Genomic DNA, 19,424 nt, shown 5'->3' with positions numbered 1-19,424 from the left:
ATGAGAAGGGGAAGTATAGGGTATGCTGTGGTGCCCTCCTTGATCCTCCTTCATGACCAAGGCACTCATTCCCTGGGAGTGTTGGCTGTTGAAGGATCACTGCTGAGCCTTCCCTCCAGTGATGGGAGCTGCCTCATTCACGTTGGACACTTTTCATGGGTAGCCATCATCCCATGGCTAATTGATGCAGAGAAAGAAATTCCTGGTTATTTTGCCATAATGTGGGACATCTTTGAAGGACCATCCCATTTTCTGAGTTTCCAAGACATTCACCGAGGCCTTTGCTGCAACCTGCATTATGGTTTAGCTTTTTCCTTCTGTGCAATACTGCTGCCGTTAGTCCCTTACAGATGCATCTCCAAAAACCTCCTGCACAGAATTCTCACAGCCTCAAGGTCTGTTTCCAGGAAACCTAAACTAAGACAGGAGTCTATTGTAAAAATGGCCAATGTGGAAACTGAAAGGCTCTACTATGATTGTAGATTTCAGTGTTGTTGTTTTTTTATCAATTTTAGTGTTTTTTCATTCATTCATTCATTCATTTAACTAATGTCAGTTGTGTGCCCATTCCATGTAAAATGCTTAAGCTATCTCCAAGGATAGAAATATTTTATAACCAAAATTATTATTATTATTATTTTTAAATTGAGGGAGAGTCTCCCACTGTTGCCCAGGCTGGAGTGCAATGGCATGATCTTGGCTCATTGAAACCTCCGCCTCCCAGGTTCATGCGATTCTCCTGCTTCAGCTTCCCGAGTAGCTGGGATTATAGGTGCACCCCACCATCACCTGGCTAATTTTTTGTATTTTTAGTAGAGATGGGGTTTCACTATGTTGGCCAGGCTGGTCTCGAACTCCTGACCTTGTGATCCGCCTGCCTCGGCCTCCGAAAGTGCTTGGATTACAGGCATGAGCCACTGCGCCCAGCCTCCAAAATTAATTTTATCATGTTGGTTCTTCTTTCAGTGGAAATTGACAACCTCTTCAGTGGCTCAGAGCAAATGTTGCAGGACAAAAAAAGAAGTCCATATTTACTTCTTTGTATTTACCTTTCCTATGCACAGCTGTATCCAAAAAGGGTTTGAAAAGTTAGCTGTGCCTGGCTATTACAGGAGTGAGTGGAGAAAGCAGTTAAGGGCTTCACCAGGTCTCAAGTATTAGAGTTGTTTTCTCTCTGTGATTTTAGTTCTCTAAGTAGCTAAGAGGTAGAAAACCAGAGGCTCTGGAAGAGCTGTCCAATAATTATAGAGCAGCTTTCTTTCATGGCTCACAGTTCCTTCTTTGGCCTCTATAAGCGTCACAAGGAAGAGAGACCGTGCCTTTCCGTGGGTACAGCATACCTTCATTTTATTACCAAAACCAAAAACAACCTACACACACACACACACACACACACACACACACACACACACAAAACTGTGGGGGCAGGGAGGAAGGTGTTCTTGTTCCATGACTACAGCTGACTTGAAGACTGCCCAGTAGCTTTGGGGTTAAAGATGGGTAGATTTCCAAATATACATCATTTGTTGTATGATCATGCCAACTTTCATTTAGTTTCATTTGGTGTCCTGATAGCTACCCTCAGCCAATTATTCTGCTTGTCACTCTTTCTATCACAGCAGGGACCAACTTAGCAAAGCCTTGCTCCTCTTGTGTCTTTCAGAATTCTAGTTTAAGAACCCTTGAGCCCCTTCACAAGCAGACACATGGACCTCCACTGGAGTCAACTCTGGGCTGCATGGATGTCAACACTGGCACCATTCCTGCCTGGGCTGTCCTAACCCATATCCTTGCCCTTATCCCTTTGTCAACATATTGTCCTTTAGTGTCCTTGATTTAAGCACTAAAAAGGTATTGGTCAAAGTTGCTCTTTCTCTCATGGGGATGGCCTCACATCTTTTACAGGTGCAAGCTGTGTCTTAGCAGCTTCTTGCTTCTAGCCTGCCTTCCATTTTCCTTGCTGTGAGCAGTGAGCCTTTGTGCATGGGGCAGGGAGGATTAGGGGAAAATTGGTGAGTGAGTACATGCATGCATTGGCTCATGTGTGCACTCAGAATCTTCATAGAAGATTACTCTAGTAAAACTGACTGGACCAAATTAGCCCTTCCTTCTGCTCCCTCTCTAGACAGAGAGAACGGGATTCAAGACAACAGGTATTTTGCATCTAAAAAGGACAGAGGTGAAAGGGAGGATGTCAGACTAACCTTGTTGGACAGTCATCCAAGATAGTATGTTCATGAGGGAGCAGAGGGAGGTAGATAGAGAGGTGATGCCCTTTTCCAAGACAGCCAAAGTGTTCTTTTGTTCAATTATAATAGTGGGCATTAATCATGTTGTTTAAAAATCTAATGTACACTGACAGCCAACTGAGCATTTCCTAGGGCCAAAGGAAAATGCTATGTGAGAAATTCTCTGAGCCCTGGGCTAAATTAGTCTTCAAATATGTGCTATGAAGGGATACTAAGTGTAAAAGTAGTTAGTTTATGACAGCATAAAATATTTCATCGAACTGTAAATGAAGAACACCCTGACATCCTTTTCCATTTCTTTTATTTGTTTTGTTTGTTTGTTTGTTTTTTCTGAATTGCTCCTTTCTGTAATTTGGGAAAGACTGTAGTTCTTTATCTGGGATGTTTCTTCCCGTTTTTCTCGGCAGAACCAGCTGTTGACAAGGAGTATACCCTTTACACGCAATGCTCTGGGGCCCAGCAAACAAAAAAAGAGAAACTGTGACTATTTCCCCAGGCATGCTCTTTGAAAACAGTATAGCTAGACAGGACAGATTTTGCCAGTTAAACTAGGGGTGTGATGTGAGGTTTGCATTAGGATAGAAGATTTAAAATTATCCTGAGTACCTAGGAATGTTCTTTTTTTCTGTGTCTTCCCCTTTAATGATTTAATTAAGACTTCAATATGTAAAATTCTCCACCAGGACTGCCTCCATGGAACGCTGTCTGCTCCAGGTGATGTTTATAATCACAAATGGGTTCCAAGAATAAACAAAGGAAAAACAGAAAAAAGTAGAAAAGCATAGGAGACTGTAGGACAGCCTGTGAATGCTGGAGAACAGGAACCAGCTGCCGTTGTTAGGAACAACTTCATGAAGGAAAAGTATTCCAGATTGCCTTTCTGTCTGGAGGCCATATTATTCATTTATTCTCTTTCTCTCTCTCCCTCTCCCCTCACTTCCAATGAATCTCTGCACTCTAGGAGAAAGAATGACGAGAACATAACACTAGAGACAGTTTGCCATGACCCCAAGCTCCCCTACCACGACTTTATTCTGGAAGATGCTGCTTCTCCAAAGTGCATTATGAAGGAAAAAAAAAAGCCTGGTGAGACTTTCTTCATGTGTTCCTGTAGCTCTGATGAGTGCAATGACAACATCATCTTCTCAGAAGGTGAGTTTTCTTCTCTTAAGGGTGTGGGACCTGAGATCTGTGCCAATTTTTTGCATCCTTGGTCTGCAGTGTCATAGAGCACATTCCTCCTGTGGTGGATTCCATACAGTAGATTAGGAGCCCATTCAGCTGGTGGAAAGAGGGGCTTAGGGAGTAGCAGAATTTGTTCTGGTTCTCATCAAATATGGTTGACTGGGGCAAACATTATTATTTGTGTTTGACAAATAGTTTCTTTCACCTAGAGCAGTGGTGAGAAAAGTGCAGCCCCTTGAGCAGCCAGCATCAGTATCACCTGGGAACCTGTTATAAATGCAGATTCTCAGGCCCCACTAAATCAGAAACATAGGTGGCAAATCCCAGCTATCTGTATTTTAACAAGCCCTCCCAGTAATTCTGTGCAGCTAAAATTTGGTAACCATTGTTCTAAAGATTTGGATGGGGTTGTTTAATCTTAGAGGAGGACTTTCTTTATAACTGATGTCGTTTCTTGTGCATAGTCCCAGGATTTGTCTTTAGGGTACTTGTCATCGATCCATTTGAGAGAAACATTGAAATACAGAGAGGAAATAATAAGCCAAAGTTTACTCCTAGAGCCAGGAGAAGAGTAGATTAGATACTAGCCTCCATCTTTGAAGTTCAGCGTTTACTCAGCTTGAAAGGAAAGCATACACTATTCCCTCAATTTTTAATAAGAAGAGTATTCAGTGGTTTTTAATTACAAAAGTAGTATATGCTCATCATTAAAATTTCAAACAATCCAACAGTGTGTGAAAATTAAAAATGGAAGTACATGTCCCTCCTCCCCTCACACCCAATGCAACAGATCATCTGTATTGACAATGTATTAGATGCACACGTCTCTATCATTCATTCATATTATCTCCCACTCTGTCCTCTCTCCCAATCTCTCCCTCTCTTCCTTTCTCTTTCCCTCCTTTCATCCATCTGTCCATCCTTCCATCCACCCATCCATCTTTCAGTGCAACTATTTGATCATACTATAAATATTATTTGGCAACACTTTTTTATACCCAACCACTTTTACAATTCCTTCTAAACAAGATAGAACACGTAGATATACTGTACATCTTTTAATTTAGTCTCGAATTTCATATTATCTCCCATGATGGATCTTATCATGTCCCTGTTGATGGATTGTCTTCAGTTTTTCCACTTAATGCTACATTGAATATCTTTGTAAAAATATCTCATGCATTTGTGCTAATATTTCTGCAAGGCAGACTGCCAGAAGTGAAATTTCTAGATTAGAATTATGTGTATTTTAAATTTGAATAAGCACTACTAAACTATTCTCCTCCTGAAAAGGATGTAAGCATATGGATTTCTGTGTACCTTCTCCAACACCGGGGTTGGATAAGTCTTTTAATTTTACCAATGTGATAGTGTAAAAGTTAGTTTAGTCAACAACAGGTCTGATTTAATTAAAAAATCTTTTTGAAATACAAGTGCTGACTCTACACCCTATCTCTGCGGCCATGTGCATTCCACCTGCGAGAAGGGATGTGTCCTCATGTTTTGTGTTTGGTGCTCAGTAGCACTGCAGATCCAGCTTGTTCTCTTCCTGTGTCCTTCACCTACTGCCATTCTCCCTATCTTCCTGTCCAACATCCCCCAGGCCAACTTCTCCGTGAACTGAAGGCAGGCATGCACATCTTGTCAGGGCAACGCTTGCCAGATTACTCTTCCTTCCTATGTTCTCATCCTATAAATGATGCATTTCTTGCCTTTTCTTTTCTGTTTTTTTGTTTTTTGTTTTTTTTGATGGAGTCTCACTCTGTCGCCCATGCTGGAGTAAAATGGCGCGATCTTGGCTCACTGCAACCTCTGCCTCCCAGGTTCAAGTGATCCTCCTGCCTCAGCCTCCTGAGTAGGTGGGACTGCAGGAGTGTGCCACCATACCCAGCTAATCTTTGTATTTTTAGTAGAGACGGGTTTCACCATGTTGGTCAGGCTGGTCTCGAACTCCTGACCTCAGGTGAACGACCTGCCTTGGCCTCCCAAAGTGCTAGAATTACAGGCATGAACCACTGTGCTCGGCCTCATGTTCTTTATGTGATTTGAGTTAGGGGGGAAATCTAAATAGTTTAATCACATGAAACATGGTAACACCTGATATTCTGACTTACCAGGTCAGCTTTCTTCAAGTAGTTTTAAAAGAAGGCCTAGGCTAAGCCAAAGGAATTAATCTCTGATAGTAGAATACCCAGGCATGTTTACTAGCATTGAAGAAACTTTTCTCTCCTTCTGTATACTGGCTTGTCTACATTAGACAAGTTTATTTCCTCCAAAAGGACAAAAGTTGATAAATGGCCTGCAAGTTGGATCTACATTTTATCATTGAATATCTTTGTCAAAATACATCATGCATTTTATATTTTGCTATGAGCCTTTCAGATATTAATGACTTCCATTTTCAGAGTATTTCAACTCAAGTGATCATCATGGGCATCCCTCATATTTTTCCTCTTACTTATTCTCAGACTTTCTTATGAAGTGAGATAATAAGCATAAAGACAATTTCTCACTGTACAGTACAGGAAGCCTTTCACAGCTGATGACTCAAATGTCTGAGTGATTTCAGAGTCTTCTAAAATGCTCCATGAGGTAGGGGGTGTCTGCTTTTTAACCATCTCTCTTCTGTGTGGTGGGATATTTCTTCCACCTAAAACAGCAGACATTAGGAGCAACATTTTATATTCTGTTTCTCCCCTTATTGCCACCATCTCTTCTTTATATTGAGGAATGAAAACTTTTTTTTTTTTTTTGAGACAGAATCTCACTCTGTCACCCAGGCTGGAGTGCAGCAGCACACTCTCGGCTCACTGCAACCTCTGCCTCCTGGATTCAAGCAATTCTCCTGCCTCAGCCTCTCGAGTAGCTGGGATTACAGGCATCTGCCACTATGCCCGACTAATTTTTGTGTTTTTAGTAGAGACGGGGTTTCACCATGTTGGTCAGGCTGGTCTCAAACTCTTGACCTCAAATGATCCACCTGCCTCAGCCTCCCAAAGTGCTGGGATTACAGGCATGAGCCACCGCACCCGGCCAGAATGAAAACTCTTAATGTCGATTTCTCTAAGTCCAACAAGGTGGTGAACGCAAAAGCTATGAAGTGCATTGTGGCTGTATTATTAGTAGTACCGTACTCTTGCTGGCAAGTTCCTGATCTGCGGCTACACAATGGATGATAATTATGTACATCTACCTTTTTTAATATGTAAGAAAAAAAAGTTGAGCCACAAGATCTTAAGTATGGATCTTTATTTCTAGTGCTACTATTAATGATAGTTAATATTCAGAGAAAACATACTGTCGCTGTGCAGGGAGCTCAGCCCTTTCCAAATATGACCTCATTTAATCTCATAGCCACCCCATGCAAGTGGGCACTGTTAGTATCCCTATTTATGCATGAGAAAACCAGGCTTAGAGAAATTTAACACTTTGTCTACGATCAAACAATTAGTAAGTATCAAAGCTAGGATTTATAATGGGATATGTAAGGCACTAAAACCTGTGAAGGTTTTCCTTTTTTTCCTTTTTTAATTCTTTCCTTTTTTCCTCTTTTTATTTCCTTCTTTCTCTTTATATCTCTATATGTTTCCAAACATAATATATGCACATGATAAAAAATTCAAATGCTAGACAAATTCAAACATCTAGACTAAATGGTGCAGGGATTTAACATTTGTTCCTTTTGTTGTCGTTGTAAATGAGGCTTGGTTGTCTGTAGAGGCAGAGGAACACAGTAACATCTTGACATCAGAGACTGGTGTCATAGATGCCCGTTCCTCAGAGGACTGAGATCATGGTTTTTAGAATGAAAGAATTAAAGAAACCTTGCTGTTTTTTTCTCTGAACTGGGTACCTACCCTTAACCCTGGAATCCCTCAGTGGGGCCTAGCGCCAGTTCCCCTGCCTCCGTACAGTGACCGAGGGCAGGCAGGAGTCGAGAAACAACTAGAATGGGGCTGGGGTCTGCACTGCACAACTGTTCTGTCACATTCATGCTTCCCTCCCAGTCTCTGAAGATTCCCTCCTGCCAAAACATTTTGTGTAGAATTCTAAGGAAATCAGAGTCTATCCCTGTACTAACCAACATATAAAATTCCAATTAGAAGAGAAGTTGTTTGGATTGGTCATGATGGATGGCCTGGTGACAGCTGTCAGTCAGATGAGACCTGATGGGCACCAGTACTGAAGGCAGCAGCACAGGAGGTAGGAGAGGAAGGAATCCTGAGCTAATAGCCACGTTGTTTACTTGCCAATGACATCCCCACTTTGCAAAGACATGATATGGTTATTGATCTCTCACTGAACCTGTAAGAATCAAACACAACAACTCAGTTTTATTCATTTCATAAATGGTTTCCAAGTGCAGTGAGACATTTAATTTGTGGAACACTGAGCGAAGAGGTGATTTCTGCTGGTTTAGGTAAGAGTGAAACAGTCTAGTGTAATACTCAAGAATGAGCCAGATCTCCTGGATTTAAGGCTTATTCTACAGCTTATTAGCTCTGCTATGTCGGGCCAGTGACTTGACATCTCCATGCTTCAGTCTCTTCATCTGTAAAATGGAAATACAAAGCGGGTGGGAGGTGTTGTGAGGATTGAGTAGATTAGTGCATAGAAAGTGCTGGCAACATTGCCTGACATGTCACTGTCTGTTAGCTGTTAGCAGTAGTTGGGCTTTTTATAGAGGGCTGGTGACTTGTGCTTGTCTGAATGCAGGAAACCGGGCCTGTGTAGCCTTAGGTCTGTTCTAACACTGAGATTTTGTAGTTGAGTGCTGACTGTGGTGCATAAACTGAGCATTCGGATACCTACATATCACACCACAAGGTTTTGGAGGGGCTCACTCTGCTTTAATCCCTGTTTCATCCAGTTTCTCTTTTTCTCCACATGCCTTCACAGAGGCAAGGGGAGCATGCTGAGTCTAGAATTTCTAATCAAAGCTAACCACATCCCTGGCATTGTTGGATAATATTACAAATTAGGCATGTTGTTCCTGTTTTGACTCAGAATCACAGCAGGAAGCAGCTAAATAAAACTGAAACAACTCACAAGTGCCTTTCACATAAGTGATTAGGGTAATCGCAGTTCTGTACTTGCCAAAGGGATTCATTCCCTCTTCATTTTTTCCATGGAAAGCTTGCTTTGGGCCACAAGGCCTTCTCTTTGAATGACTGCGCCATTATTGACCAAGTAGTGCTGATAAATGGTACCTGTGGGTTGTTGTGGGATTTAAGGAGATGATGCTTGGGAGCGCCCAGCACAGTAGGTGGCACACAGTAGGTGTATCCTTTCTTGCTCCTTCTTCCTCTAATTAAGGAGAACACGCTACACCAAGACACATACCTCTTCTGAATAGTATAAAACATTGCTACTGAAAGTATCTAGACCAGCAGCAGCAGGATCACCAGGGAGCTTATTAGAACTGCACAACCTTGGGTCCTCCGGGGCCTATTGCATCAGCATCTGCCTTTAACAAGGCCCTCAGTGATTTGTTTGCACACTGAAGTGTGAGAAGCACTGGTGTGAACTCACCAGGTAGGGATGGAACCAGAGATGGAGGTCTTATTAACTTCATGCTAGTAACTCCCTGAGCTAATGGGCCCATGAGGAATAAATCTGGTCTAAAGCCTGGTCATTTGGAAATGAGCTAAATATACTTTACTCAGTCAGCTTGTGTAACAGAACTCTCCAGTGGCATGTGGGTCTTTTTCAGCAGTGACAATAAAGTTTATTTTTTAAATATACTCCACAAACGTTGTTCTGGTGTGGATCTTAATGTGGAGAAAATCAGACACCTTTTCAGTAAGCATTTCTTTTGTTTCTATGATCATGTTCATGTTAGTGTATTGTATTTGTATTAGTTTATCTGTGGGACTGTCCCTTAATATTTCCCAAAGCAAGAAGATATTTGTGAATGTTTTCAAGATGCATTGTACAAGATACTGTTTTGAATTTGATCTGTGGAGGAGATGTTTGGTGGCCTTGGAAATCCTTGGAGAGTAATAGTGTGGTGCTAAGAAGAGTTGGCCTGAATCAGTTCATTCCTGGGTTGTTTGCTAAGATTATCTGCTGAAGGTGGGTACATGGAAAACAAGATGGTAAGCCAAGGAGGATGAAGGGAGGCATGCCTCTGGACCACTTCCAGCTCCCAAATGACTGGATCTTGGCCATCCTGCTTTTCCTGCTAACTTAGAACTGAACTGCTTATTCTAGAAAATGAGAGGCACTGGGGCCATGTAGGAAAGGGATAGCATTGGACCCAAGTACTAGACTTTCAGTAGTTTGTTTGCAGGACCAGGGTCCCACCCCTTTTCCAATTGAAATGTAGGCAAGGTGGCGGCAAGCCCATGGCCTAGGCTGTGGGAACTCATAGAACAACCACAGTGATGATCACTGCCTTGGATTGCAGCCTACTCTGAATGTGCGCACCTGTGCTAACTACTTTCAGGTGTGTTGTCTTGTTTCATAGACTCATTACATTTTTATGATGAAGTGAAACCCGTGAATTGGCTCCTCCAGACTTTTCATTTTAATGACAAAAAAATGGGTCTCCAAAGAGGAGCTGGGATTTTCCAAGATCTCATAATTTGTTCCTCACTTTTTATCCATAGGAGAATCATAGAAGAACCAGATAATCTTGTCTCTTATAGAAAGAATACCCTTACCCTTCCACATTCCCGTGGTGGTGGTGTGTTTGCTTTTTTATCAGTCTTAACCCACGGGAGGCTGCACACCTTACATAAGAGGCTACCTGTTCTGTTTGCCAAACAGCAGCCCAAACCCATCACTCAGCATGTCCTTGGCAAGAAGCACAACCTCAGGCTGACACTGTTTCCATGTCCATGAGAAATGATGTGTATAAACAATGGCCAGTAAGATGCTCATCTGTTGGGAAGACAACAGAGGGCAGGGCTGACAGCATGGCTTCCCTGCTGATTACCTGTGTTCAGATCCCAGCTCAGCCGTGTATAAGCTCTTGGTTCTTGGGAAAACTATTTGTTTTCCTCTCTGAAAAATGGGAGTAGAAATAATGAATACTTTTAATAGGATTATTTTGAGGATAAATGTATTTATTTATGTAGAGAACTTGGCACAGCACCTGGCACAGAGTGAGCACTTAATGAATTTTGACTGTAAATAGTTATTACTGTTCCACTAGATTCAAATTTCTTATCTTTGGCTTTAGCCGGATGAGTGAGGAGATTTGTACCAACGTCATATATTCTCCTCTTCCCTGAAAATTCCTCCACCTGAGTCCTATTGAGGTGCTCTCCATTATAAGGAGTCCTGTGAATCAAAGTGGTATGTTTACTGTAAAGAATGTGGAGGATGCGGTTCACTGCATGGTATTGTTATCTTCATGAGGAAGCCAGGAGACATTTATTTTGGCTCTCTGTTTTAGAAAGGTGTTCTCCTCATGAGGACCTGTTTGCCTCTGATCTTATGGACACTTTGAAGCATACCGAGCAGGGGTCTGCAAACTTCTTTGATAAAGGGCAAGAGAGTAAATATTTTCAGCTTTGCAGGGCAGAGTCTCTGTCGCAGCTACTCAACTCTTCTATGGTAGCAGCCACAGACAGTGTGTAAGTGATTGGACGTGGCTGTGTTCCAGGACAACTTCACTTACAAAAACAGGGCCCAGGCCAACCCCTGATAGAGAGATTCATGGTTTTTGTGTTTCTCTCTCAAATGCTAGCTACCAGAAAAGCTTAGAGTCAAATCTGAATCATGCTTCTAGCAAATATGTACGTACACATTAAGTATACTAATATCACTCTTGCTTACCAGTTTTTACCCTGTTTTCTCACATTTATATTCCATTTGTCATAATTATAGCTCCTATCTTGACTTTATCTTCTTTCACTGTGTTTTTGTTGTTGTTGTTGTTGTTGTTTTTGGGAATGGGATAGGACTGTAAGTAAACAAGTCAATTATATCTTGCTAGCTTAGAAACCAGGACTTGAGAAACCACTTCTGACTCAAAGTTCAATCTATGTGGTTAAATAGGGAAGCAGACCATAAGATGTACGCCCAGTGGTGCACGTTGCTGACTCGCAAGCTATGTACAGGCTTTAGCAGTTAGTGTGGTGATGTGTGCCCTCTAACCTGAGATGTTGAGAGAGGGGCAGAGAAGAGGATTTCTTGTAGCCACAAAGTTTCATTCCTTCCTCTCTCATTGTTGTAGCATTTCTTTTAAGTGAAAACAGCCTTTTTGGTTTGCAAGCCTAACTCTGGCAGGAAGACAAATTATTTTTTTACAGTATCAGACACGCGGTTTCCTGTCTATGTTTAACTTGCTAGCAGAACATCTCAGCCAGCTGGTTCCCTCTGTACCCATTGTGTCCTTAATGTCGTCGCTTTACGCCATCCACCAAACCCACTCTGTGTACTGATCACATGCCTTGAGCATTTTGTTGACTTCCGTTGCTTTCTGAGTAAGGGAAGTCTTAGAAATGCTGCCCTCTTTCTCCCAAATCTAATTTTGTGTTTGTTCAGCTCCAACACCAGGGAGCTGGCTTCTTGGGGAAATGATTAGTTCTTGCATGTAAGAAATGAAAAGAGTAAATGGTGTTTTGGTAGCTCTGGGGGATTTTAGGTATGCTGCCTTGGAACTGTGCACTCACGCCTCAAAATAGCTGGCTTTCTGGCTGTGCATTTTTGTTTCAAAAGAAACAAACCAGATTTACTTTCTGGTCTAAATGCAGAAGAAAAAATAAGTGTGGAAATATGGTTGAGAAAAGTTGTTAGAAGAGGAAGAAAATTATGGATTAAAGTTGCTAGTCTCATTCCTGAGAAGAGAAATCAGTTATTTGAGGTGATGACTCAGAGCTGAAGCAGCCTTTGGTTGTGAACCAGCCTTGGTTGTGAACCAGCCTTGGTTAGAAAGCACACTTGGAATTCATCAATATGGCCCTATGTCTGGCCAAGGAAATAATAAACATTTTGCATGCCAGAGGACACTATAACTCAGTTGAAGGAAGCTTAGAATGTATTTGAACTGAATTAAGGCAAAAGCAACTTGCTTTTCAAGGTTTTTTTTTCTCCTAAGTAGCAAAGTAAACAAAGCTGCACTGAGGCCAGATGTGGTTTCTGGTTGTGAATATTTGTACTCTAGAACCTCATTCTGGTATGAATCAGCAGAGTGGAATCCAGTATGGACACAGGCTGTCTCAAATTCCATCCACTGGATATGAGTGGCCAAGAAAGCAATCGGACCCATACTGCTGGTGCTGTAGCAAGATTCTGGTGGTTCCTCTGCAGCCTCAGGTCTCTCCCACTGCGGCCTCCATGTGTTCCATAAACTCCATACCCATGAGTAATGGCAAGAAGGGTCCACTGAGACCTTTTGTTGCTTTGCAAGTGTCTCAGTGTCCCACCAGGGGAAAAAAAGGCTCAGGGAGGTAGCTAACCACTGTGAAATTGACTTTTATTTCCACCCACGTATACTCCAGAGTCTGTATTCACCACCATTTGGACATCTGGATGACTTGCCTTTGGAAAGTCTTTTTTTATTCTAAATTGCTCCTGCATATTACCTGTTGTGGAAAATATCAATTTTGCCATTACAAATTATACTTTTTTTAAAAAAAGTTAACTTTTAGAGAAATAATTTATATTTGCTTGTCTACTTTTAAAAATATACATTATATATGCCTTTTGTTACCTAATTAGAGGGTACAGTTGGTTCCAATGTCAAGAACAATTTATCTGAAATTTAGTCATTAAAATTATTTCCATGTCTTTCATTTTCCAGGCCCCATCCTATTCAAAATACCTATTTCTTCCACCAGGCTGATGTAGTCATGCTTAGCCTTGGCTGCACATTGGAAACACCTGAGGAGCTTTAAAAACTACTCATTAACTGGGTCTTACTCCTGCAGTTTCTGACTTAATTGGTCTGGGACCTGGTATCAGGAATTATTTTTTAATTCTTCAAGATATTTTAATATGCAGCCAACATTGGGAACCACTGGACTCAAGACAGTTTGTTCTGCCAAATCTTTTTATATTTTTCATCACGTTCCCCCCATAACCTGGAAAGGGACGGTAAAAATTAACGAATGGCAACTACCACAGGAAGGAGCCAAAATTCTGCCTTCGAAGGTTAGAAGAGGAGAAAAACCAAACTGTTTTACCCCATCCATGGAGGAATAACAAGACTCTTTAAGAGGGAATATTATTTTGTTTTCTACAACAATTTACAAGCAATTGCTTTAGAACAAGGTCAAGGGTCTCACTGGCAATAGGCATCTTAGCTTTTAAAACTGATTAAATTATACATTAAAGGAAAGCACATTTTAAACATTAATGTGTCCAAAAGGTTGGATGGCAAGGTTTGGGTGCCAGTGCCTTGGCAGAGACAAGGCAGGGACCAGGGAGGCTGTTTAAATGATTTTAGGAGGTGAGAAACTCAGGTGGGAAGAAATTGCAGAAGCCTGTGGTTCACCTGGAAAGCCAGAGAGAGGATGTATTTTGGTGACCTAATAGGTATTGTGAATAATGAATATGCTCTTCCAAAGCGATCTGGTCTCCCTGTTGGAGAGCATCCTGAAATAACTTAAGAAATGTACCTTGCTTTCAGGTTTCCTGAGAATATGAGGGCCCCTAGACAGAGTACAAGGTGTAATTCAGCCAGCCAGCCAGAAAAAGAATTAAAGAATCAAGGCAGGTGCGGGGATCCTAACAAAACCTAAGCTTTTAGTAGTCAGAAGACTGTAATAACACAGAAAAGAAAATGAAAAAAAAATCTTGCTCCAAAGAACATATATCAAGTGTGAAACTCTCTTTGTGGAGGGACAGATGTGTCATCATTTCCTGGACAAAGCCTGGTACCTTGTAGGCACCCTCCTAATGTTGGTTGCCCTCCTTTTAAAGTCAGAGCAAGAGAAGTAGCAGGAATCTATATCCTAAGGAGGAAGATAAAGGGTGAAAAGCACAGTGGAAGGGATGCCTAAAAAAGCAAAGGCTGAATCAGGGTTTTAATGACCTGAAATGACCAATTTTCTAAAACTTGACAGGTAGATGTAAAATCAGACATATAGATTCAAACAATCAGTTGCAAAGGAGCACTTGTCAAAGCACTGGCTGGGAATCTGCTCATGTGATGAAGACCCCAGGGTTTAGAGGTGAGTTAAGGTCATTCTGAAATCAGGATGATCTGGCTGAAAGAATCAAAACAAAACAGAAAGAACAAGCCATCAAGAGCCTTAAACTCCACTCGGTGGAAGAGGAGGTGAGAGTCCTGCTGTAATCTTTGCTACATAGATTATATTCCAAGTATTATATCTGTGTCTATCAAAACACATGATGAAGAATCTTAAATAGCAAGTGTGGATAGATCACTTTATCCTTAGAAAAAAGGTCCTGGCATTTATTGGGTGCTATATGCTGGGCAGGCTGATTTTAGGGTCTGATAAATATGTCAGACTTTAGAGTCTCATAAATATATCTCTTGAAAAGTAACCGAAGAAAACATGGCTGTTCAACCTGAAAATGAAATGATTTAGGGGATATGAGTTTAATATCCAGCAGGAGTTTGATAGTTCTCATCCCATAGAAAATGGATTCATTTTGTTGCTTTTCACTTTAGAGAACAGCAGAAGGACCTATAATAGAAGTACACAGAGGCTACATTTGACTTAATGTAAAGAATAATTTTAAACATATCCCAATATTTAGACTTTATCCCAATATATCTGCAGTTAGAAATATTGTGATTTGATTATGGAATGATAACAAAGGAATGGTGTCCTTCTACCATAACATTTTCAAGCAGAGGTTTTACCTCTACCTCTCATGGGTATTCTAGAAAGAAGTTATCATACTGGATTAGAATATATGCAAGGCTTTTCCATCTGGGAGAGAGATAAGAAGGAAATAATACAAAGGAGACTGTGCCATGGGATAGGAGAGGTGGAGAATAGCTTTGTTCTGAAATATGTGCAGTTGGAATAAAACAACCATATTGATTGGAGAGAAGACTTCTTTCATCATTTGGGGAAAAAATACTCTCAAAATATATCCAGAATGTCAAACAGTGCTGTCAATAGCTAGAAGTTAAATTAAATCCTTCATTGCTAGTGAGCTTACTGTCCTTTTGTTGTTTAATTGAAATGACTTTTTATTGTTTGCCTAAATTGGTGTGCTTTTTACTAGGATGATGAATGGGGAAGCATATCTCATTCTACACTCCTCCACCAGTTAATTGACTAGAAAATTATCATGGACCATTTTCTCATTGGCTAGTGCTGAATACAACTGTACCAGAGCTTTGCAAACAATTCCACTAAGAAATTTTTTGTAGGAGGAAAGCATCTCTGTGGCAGAGTACCAAAGAACTTTATTTTTGCTAAACTCTTTAGCAAGAATAACATTTACCTCTGAAACTTGAATGTGTAAATGAATCACTGAGAGAACTTTTAAATGCAGATTCTGATTCAGTTAGTTGAGGACAGCGCTAAGACTCTGCATTTCCAGTAAGTTGCCAGGGGATGCTGATGGCGGCTGGTCTGCGGGCACACTTAGAATAACGAGGTGACAAGTTATTCTTTATGTAACATGCCAACAAAATTTTTAAAGGTGCGGAAAATGATGGCAAGATCTTTGAACTCTGCAGTATGAAGCATATATGTGAGTGCTTAGCTTTCACTCTCTTTCTGTGTGTGTGTGTGTATATAGATACTCAGACACAGATACATTCACATATATACATCTAAATATATATACAGTACAGTCCATATTCAGATTTCTTCAAGGTTATGGGTCTATTGTTTAAATTCAGAATCCAGTCAAGGACAACACATTAAAATTGATTGTTTTGCCTCTGCAGTGTGTTTTTTTGGTTTTCATGACATTGACTTTGATTTAAATAGGTCAGACCATTTCATTTACTTTATAAAGGCACTTTGTAGATTTGTCTGATGATTTGATTAATTCAGATTAAACATTTTTATAAAGATTCTGGTGTTTTTATTGTAGGAAATTTTTTTAAAACAATAGTTCTGCAAAAAAACAAGGTTTTCCATTTATATTCAGTCATGTTAGTAGCAAGACGACTACAGATGCATACTTGGATGATAAAACAAGTTTAAAAGCTCAAGAAAATGCTAACTATAAAAGCCAGGAATAGTGATTCCTTTTTAGAGGAAGGGAGGGATCTCCGATTGAGTTGAGGAACATGAACAGACTTCTGGGGTGGCCAGCAAAATTATGTTTTCTGACCTGACCAGTGGTTACAAGAGTGTTGATCTTATAGTAATTCACTAAGCCAGACACTTGTTTTATGCACTTTTCTATATCTGTGTTTTATTTTGGAATGAATTCTTTTTCACAAGAGAGAAATCAGAGTAATTTCTCTAATTTTGAAAGCCATGCCGTGCTCTTGGGCTAAGTATATTGTTTTAAATACCCTTAGGAGAAAGGAAAGAGGAAGAGAGGGCTAACTTTTTTTTTTTTTTGGCAGCGGGGGTGGGGCGGGGGGAGACGGTCTCCTTCTGTTGCCCAGGCTAAAATGCAGTGGCACCATTATAGTTCACTGCAGTCTTGAATTTCTGGGCTCGTGATCCTCCTGCCTCAGCCTTTTAAGTAGCTCAGATTACATGCCCACACCACCACATCCAGCTAATTTCTTTTTTTTATACAGACAGGGTCTCAGTATATTGCCCAGGCTGGTCTCAAACTCCTGAGCTCAAGTGATCCTCCCATCTCAGCCTCACAAAGTGCTGGGATTACAGGTGTGAGCCACCATGTCTGCCCCCCATTTTTTTTTAATCATCTGAGTGGCTTTAAAGCTTTTGTTCTTTCCATACCACCAAGCTATCTCCTTAACAATGAACTCTGAGATCCATTTAATAATTCTGAAAATTTCCAGTCACTTCTGTCACTCATAGAGGCCAGACTTAGTTGCAAATAAGGAGCCATTTGCAAATGTCAGAGTCTTGTTACATAAATTTTTTTTTAAAGACAAATGTCAAATTCTTTTTTTTTCTGTCTTCCAAAGATAAATGTTAGTATGCCATAAAAAAATGCAAACTGGCAGAAAACCTCAAGGGGAAATCCTGTGGTATACTTTCCTTTGGAGTGATTGAAAAGTAAACAATTTGTCTTATAACTTGAGTATGCATGTGCACACACACATGCACACGTGCGTGCGCACGCACACACGTTGCTCTCAGCCTCTTTTATGTCCTTTGTTATGCCGACACTAGTTCCTAAAAGGAACTTAAAACTGAACCTAATTCAGTATTTTAAATAAAAGTCACTTGATTAAAAAAATAAAAACGTTCAATTAAGGCCAACTTGGTAAATAAAATCCTATGTGGATCAGTTAATGTGTCTTGATAAAAAGCAAATCAACATAGCTGAATTTGGGAGATAGGCTCCTACTTTAATATTTGAAGTAGTTTGGCAATTCCTCCACTCGATAAAGGAGTTTAGGGCAAAAATTTAGTGGGATACTAATTTATCCGAGCAATAGAAAGGGACACAGATGACAGTTTTTCGCACACCTTGGTGTATTAGTACACTAATGAGCCTCAGATGCCAAGAGAGATTCTTGTGAAGTTGGCAGTGTAGCTCTAACCACAAGGATGTTCACATGCCAGCATGTTCACCTAAAGCAAGAGTATATATGCAACTGGCTGAGATCCAGAGAAGGAAACTGTGCTAAAGAGAGATAGCTGAGGGGAAGGAAGAACTTCCTGTCTCAAGTCATGTTAATTATAACATTAAAAGGACAGCATTCATTTATTGAGTACTTACTAGGAACAACTTTTACTTAACAAGAATACTTATTTACTAAGTAGACAAAAATGTTGTAGAGGCAACCAAGGTTCAGTATCCTCCTCTGTAAAATGGGGGTAAGAGAATCTAAAAGTAGATCATATTTACAAAATAAATTGCCCAGTGCCTAACCCAACAAAGCACATCGTATATGAGTTATCTTTCTTATTGTTACAAGATTTCGAAGGAGGGCTTCTCCTCATTCTCCACTGGGGAGCCCCCTTCCCACTCCACAGAAGCTCCGACAGCATCCGCAGTTGTCCATGTGCAGCACAACAAATCAAGCCAGGCAGATCTCCCACTGGCACTAGTTACCAACTTCCTAGAGAAACCCATCAATCTCCAAATCCCTGCTCTAGCAAGTCCTGGAGAAGAGACTAGAGCCCAAATGCCTTCACTCTGCCAAGGGAGCTTCCCTTTTTGTGTGTCTGTGCCACTTCTTGAAGTAGGGAAGCCTGTGGACCCCTTCTCACTGTGATGTTTTTTAAATGCATAAAATAGAACACGGAGTATTTCAAAGAAAACCAATTACATTGAAATACAATGATCAAATATTTTTAAAATGAATTTGTGTTATAGTAATATATATTTCTATAATAATGCTTTAAATAACAATAGCAGCAGATCTAAACAATTGAAATGTTTAAATGATGAGTGTAAATCACATGCTGAGACGTCTGCAACAACAAACTCATAGGTACAGCTAATACTAGGAAATATTAATTTTTAATTAAAGGTTAGAGAAAATAAAAAAGATGCAATTTTTGCCCATTCAAATTCACAGACCCACTGAACTCTATTTATCGAACCCAGGCTAAAAATGTTTACTATTATAGCCTCATTTTTTTATGGGCCTTGGATAAATTCCACCCTTATTTTTAATGCCCTTCAGAGCTATATCTAGTTCAATGTTATTACTATTCATGGAAGGTCCCAATAGTGCGACAATTACGTTTTGAGCTCTGCTAAGGTCTAGGCCATGAGAATAGGCACTGAGAAAAGAAAAAGATTTGGGGGTTCTCCTTCACATAGAACTTTGTATTTCCTGGCAGGAAAAAGATGCATATTTACAGAGACACTACTAAACTGTGGTTCTTAGTTCAGAACAAAGGAATATAATCCCCATACCCAAAATATACTCCTTTAGACACATTATACAAGAATTGCCAATGTCACTTGGTGGATGACTGTAAAATCACTTAGTCCAGG

General features: G+C 40.4%; 1 protein-coding gene across 2 annotated transcripts in view; it reads left to right on the top strand.

The window, feature by feature from the left end:
• The window catches only part of TGFBR2 (transforming growth factor beta receptor 2), an 87,310-nt gene that overhangs the window by 40,430 nt on the left and 27,456 nt on the right, over positions 1–19,424 (top strand). For both annotated transcript variants that reach the window (XM_003256801.4, XM_003256802.4), the window contains one exon: positions 3,211–3,401. In XM_003256801.4, the coding sequence (XP_003256849.1) occupies positions 3,211–3,401 (191 nt within the window). The remainder of the gene's footprint in view (positions 1–3,210; positions 3,402–19,424) is intronic.

This window comes from Nomascus leucogenys, chromosome 4 (genome assembly GCF_006542625.1).
Source record: "Nomascus leucogenys isolate Asia chromosome 4, Asia_NLE_v1, whole genome shotgun sequence".
Lineage (NCBI taxonomy): Eukaryota > Metazoa > Chordata > Mammalia > Primates > Hylobatidae > Nomascus > Nomascus leucogenys.
This window is presented reverse-complemented; position numbering and strand designations above follow the sequence as displayed.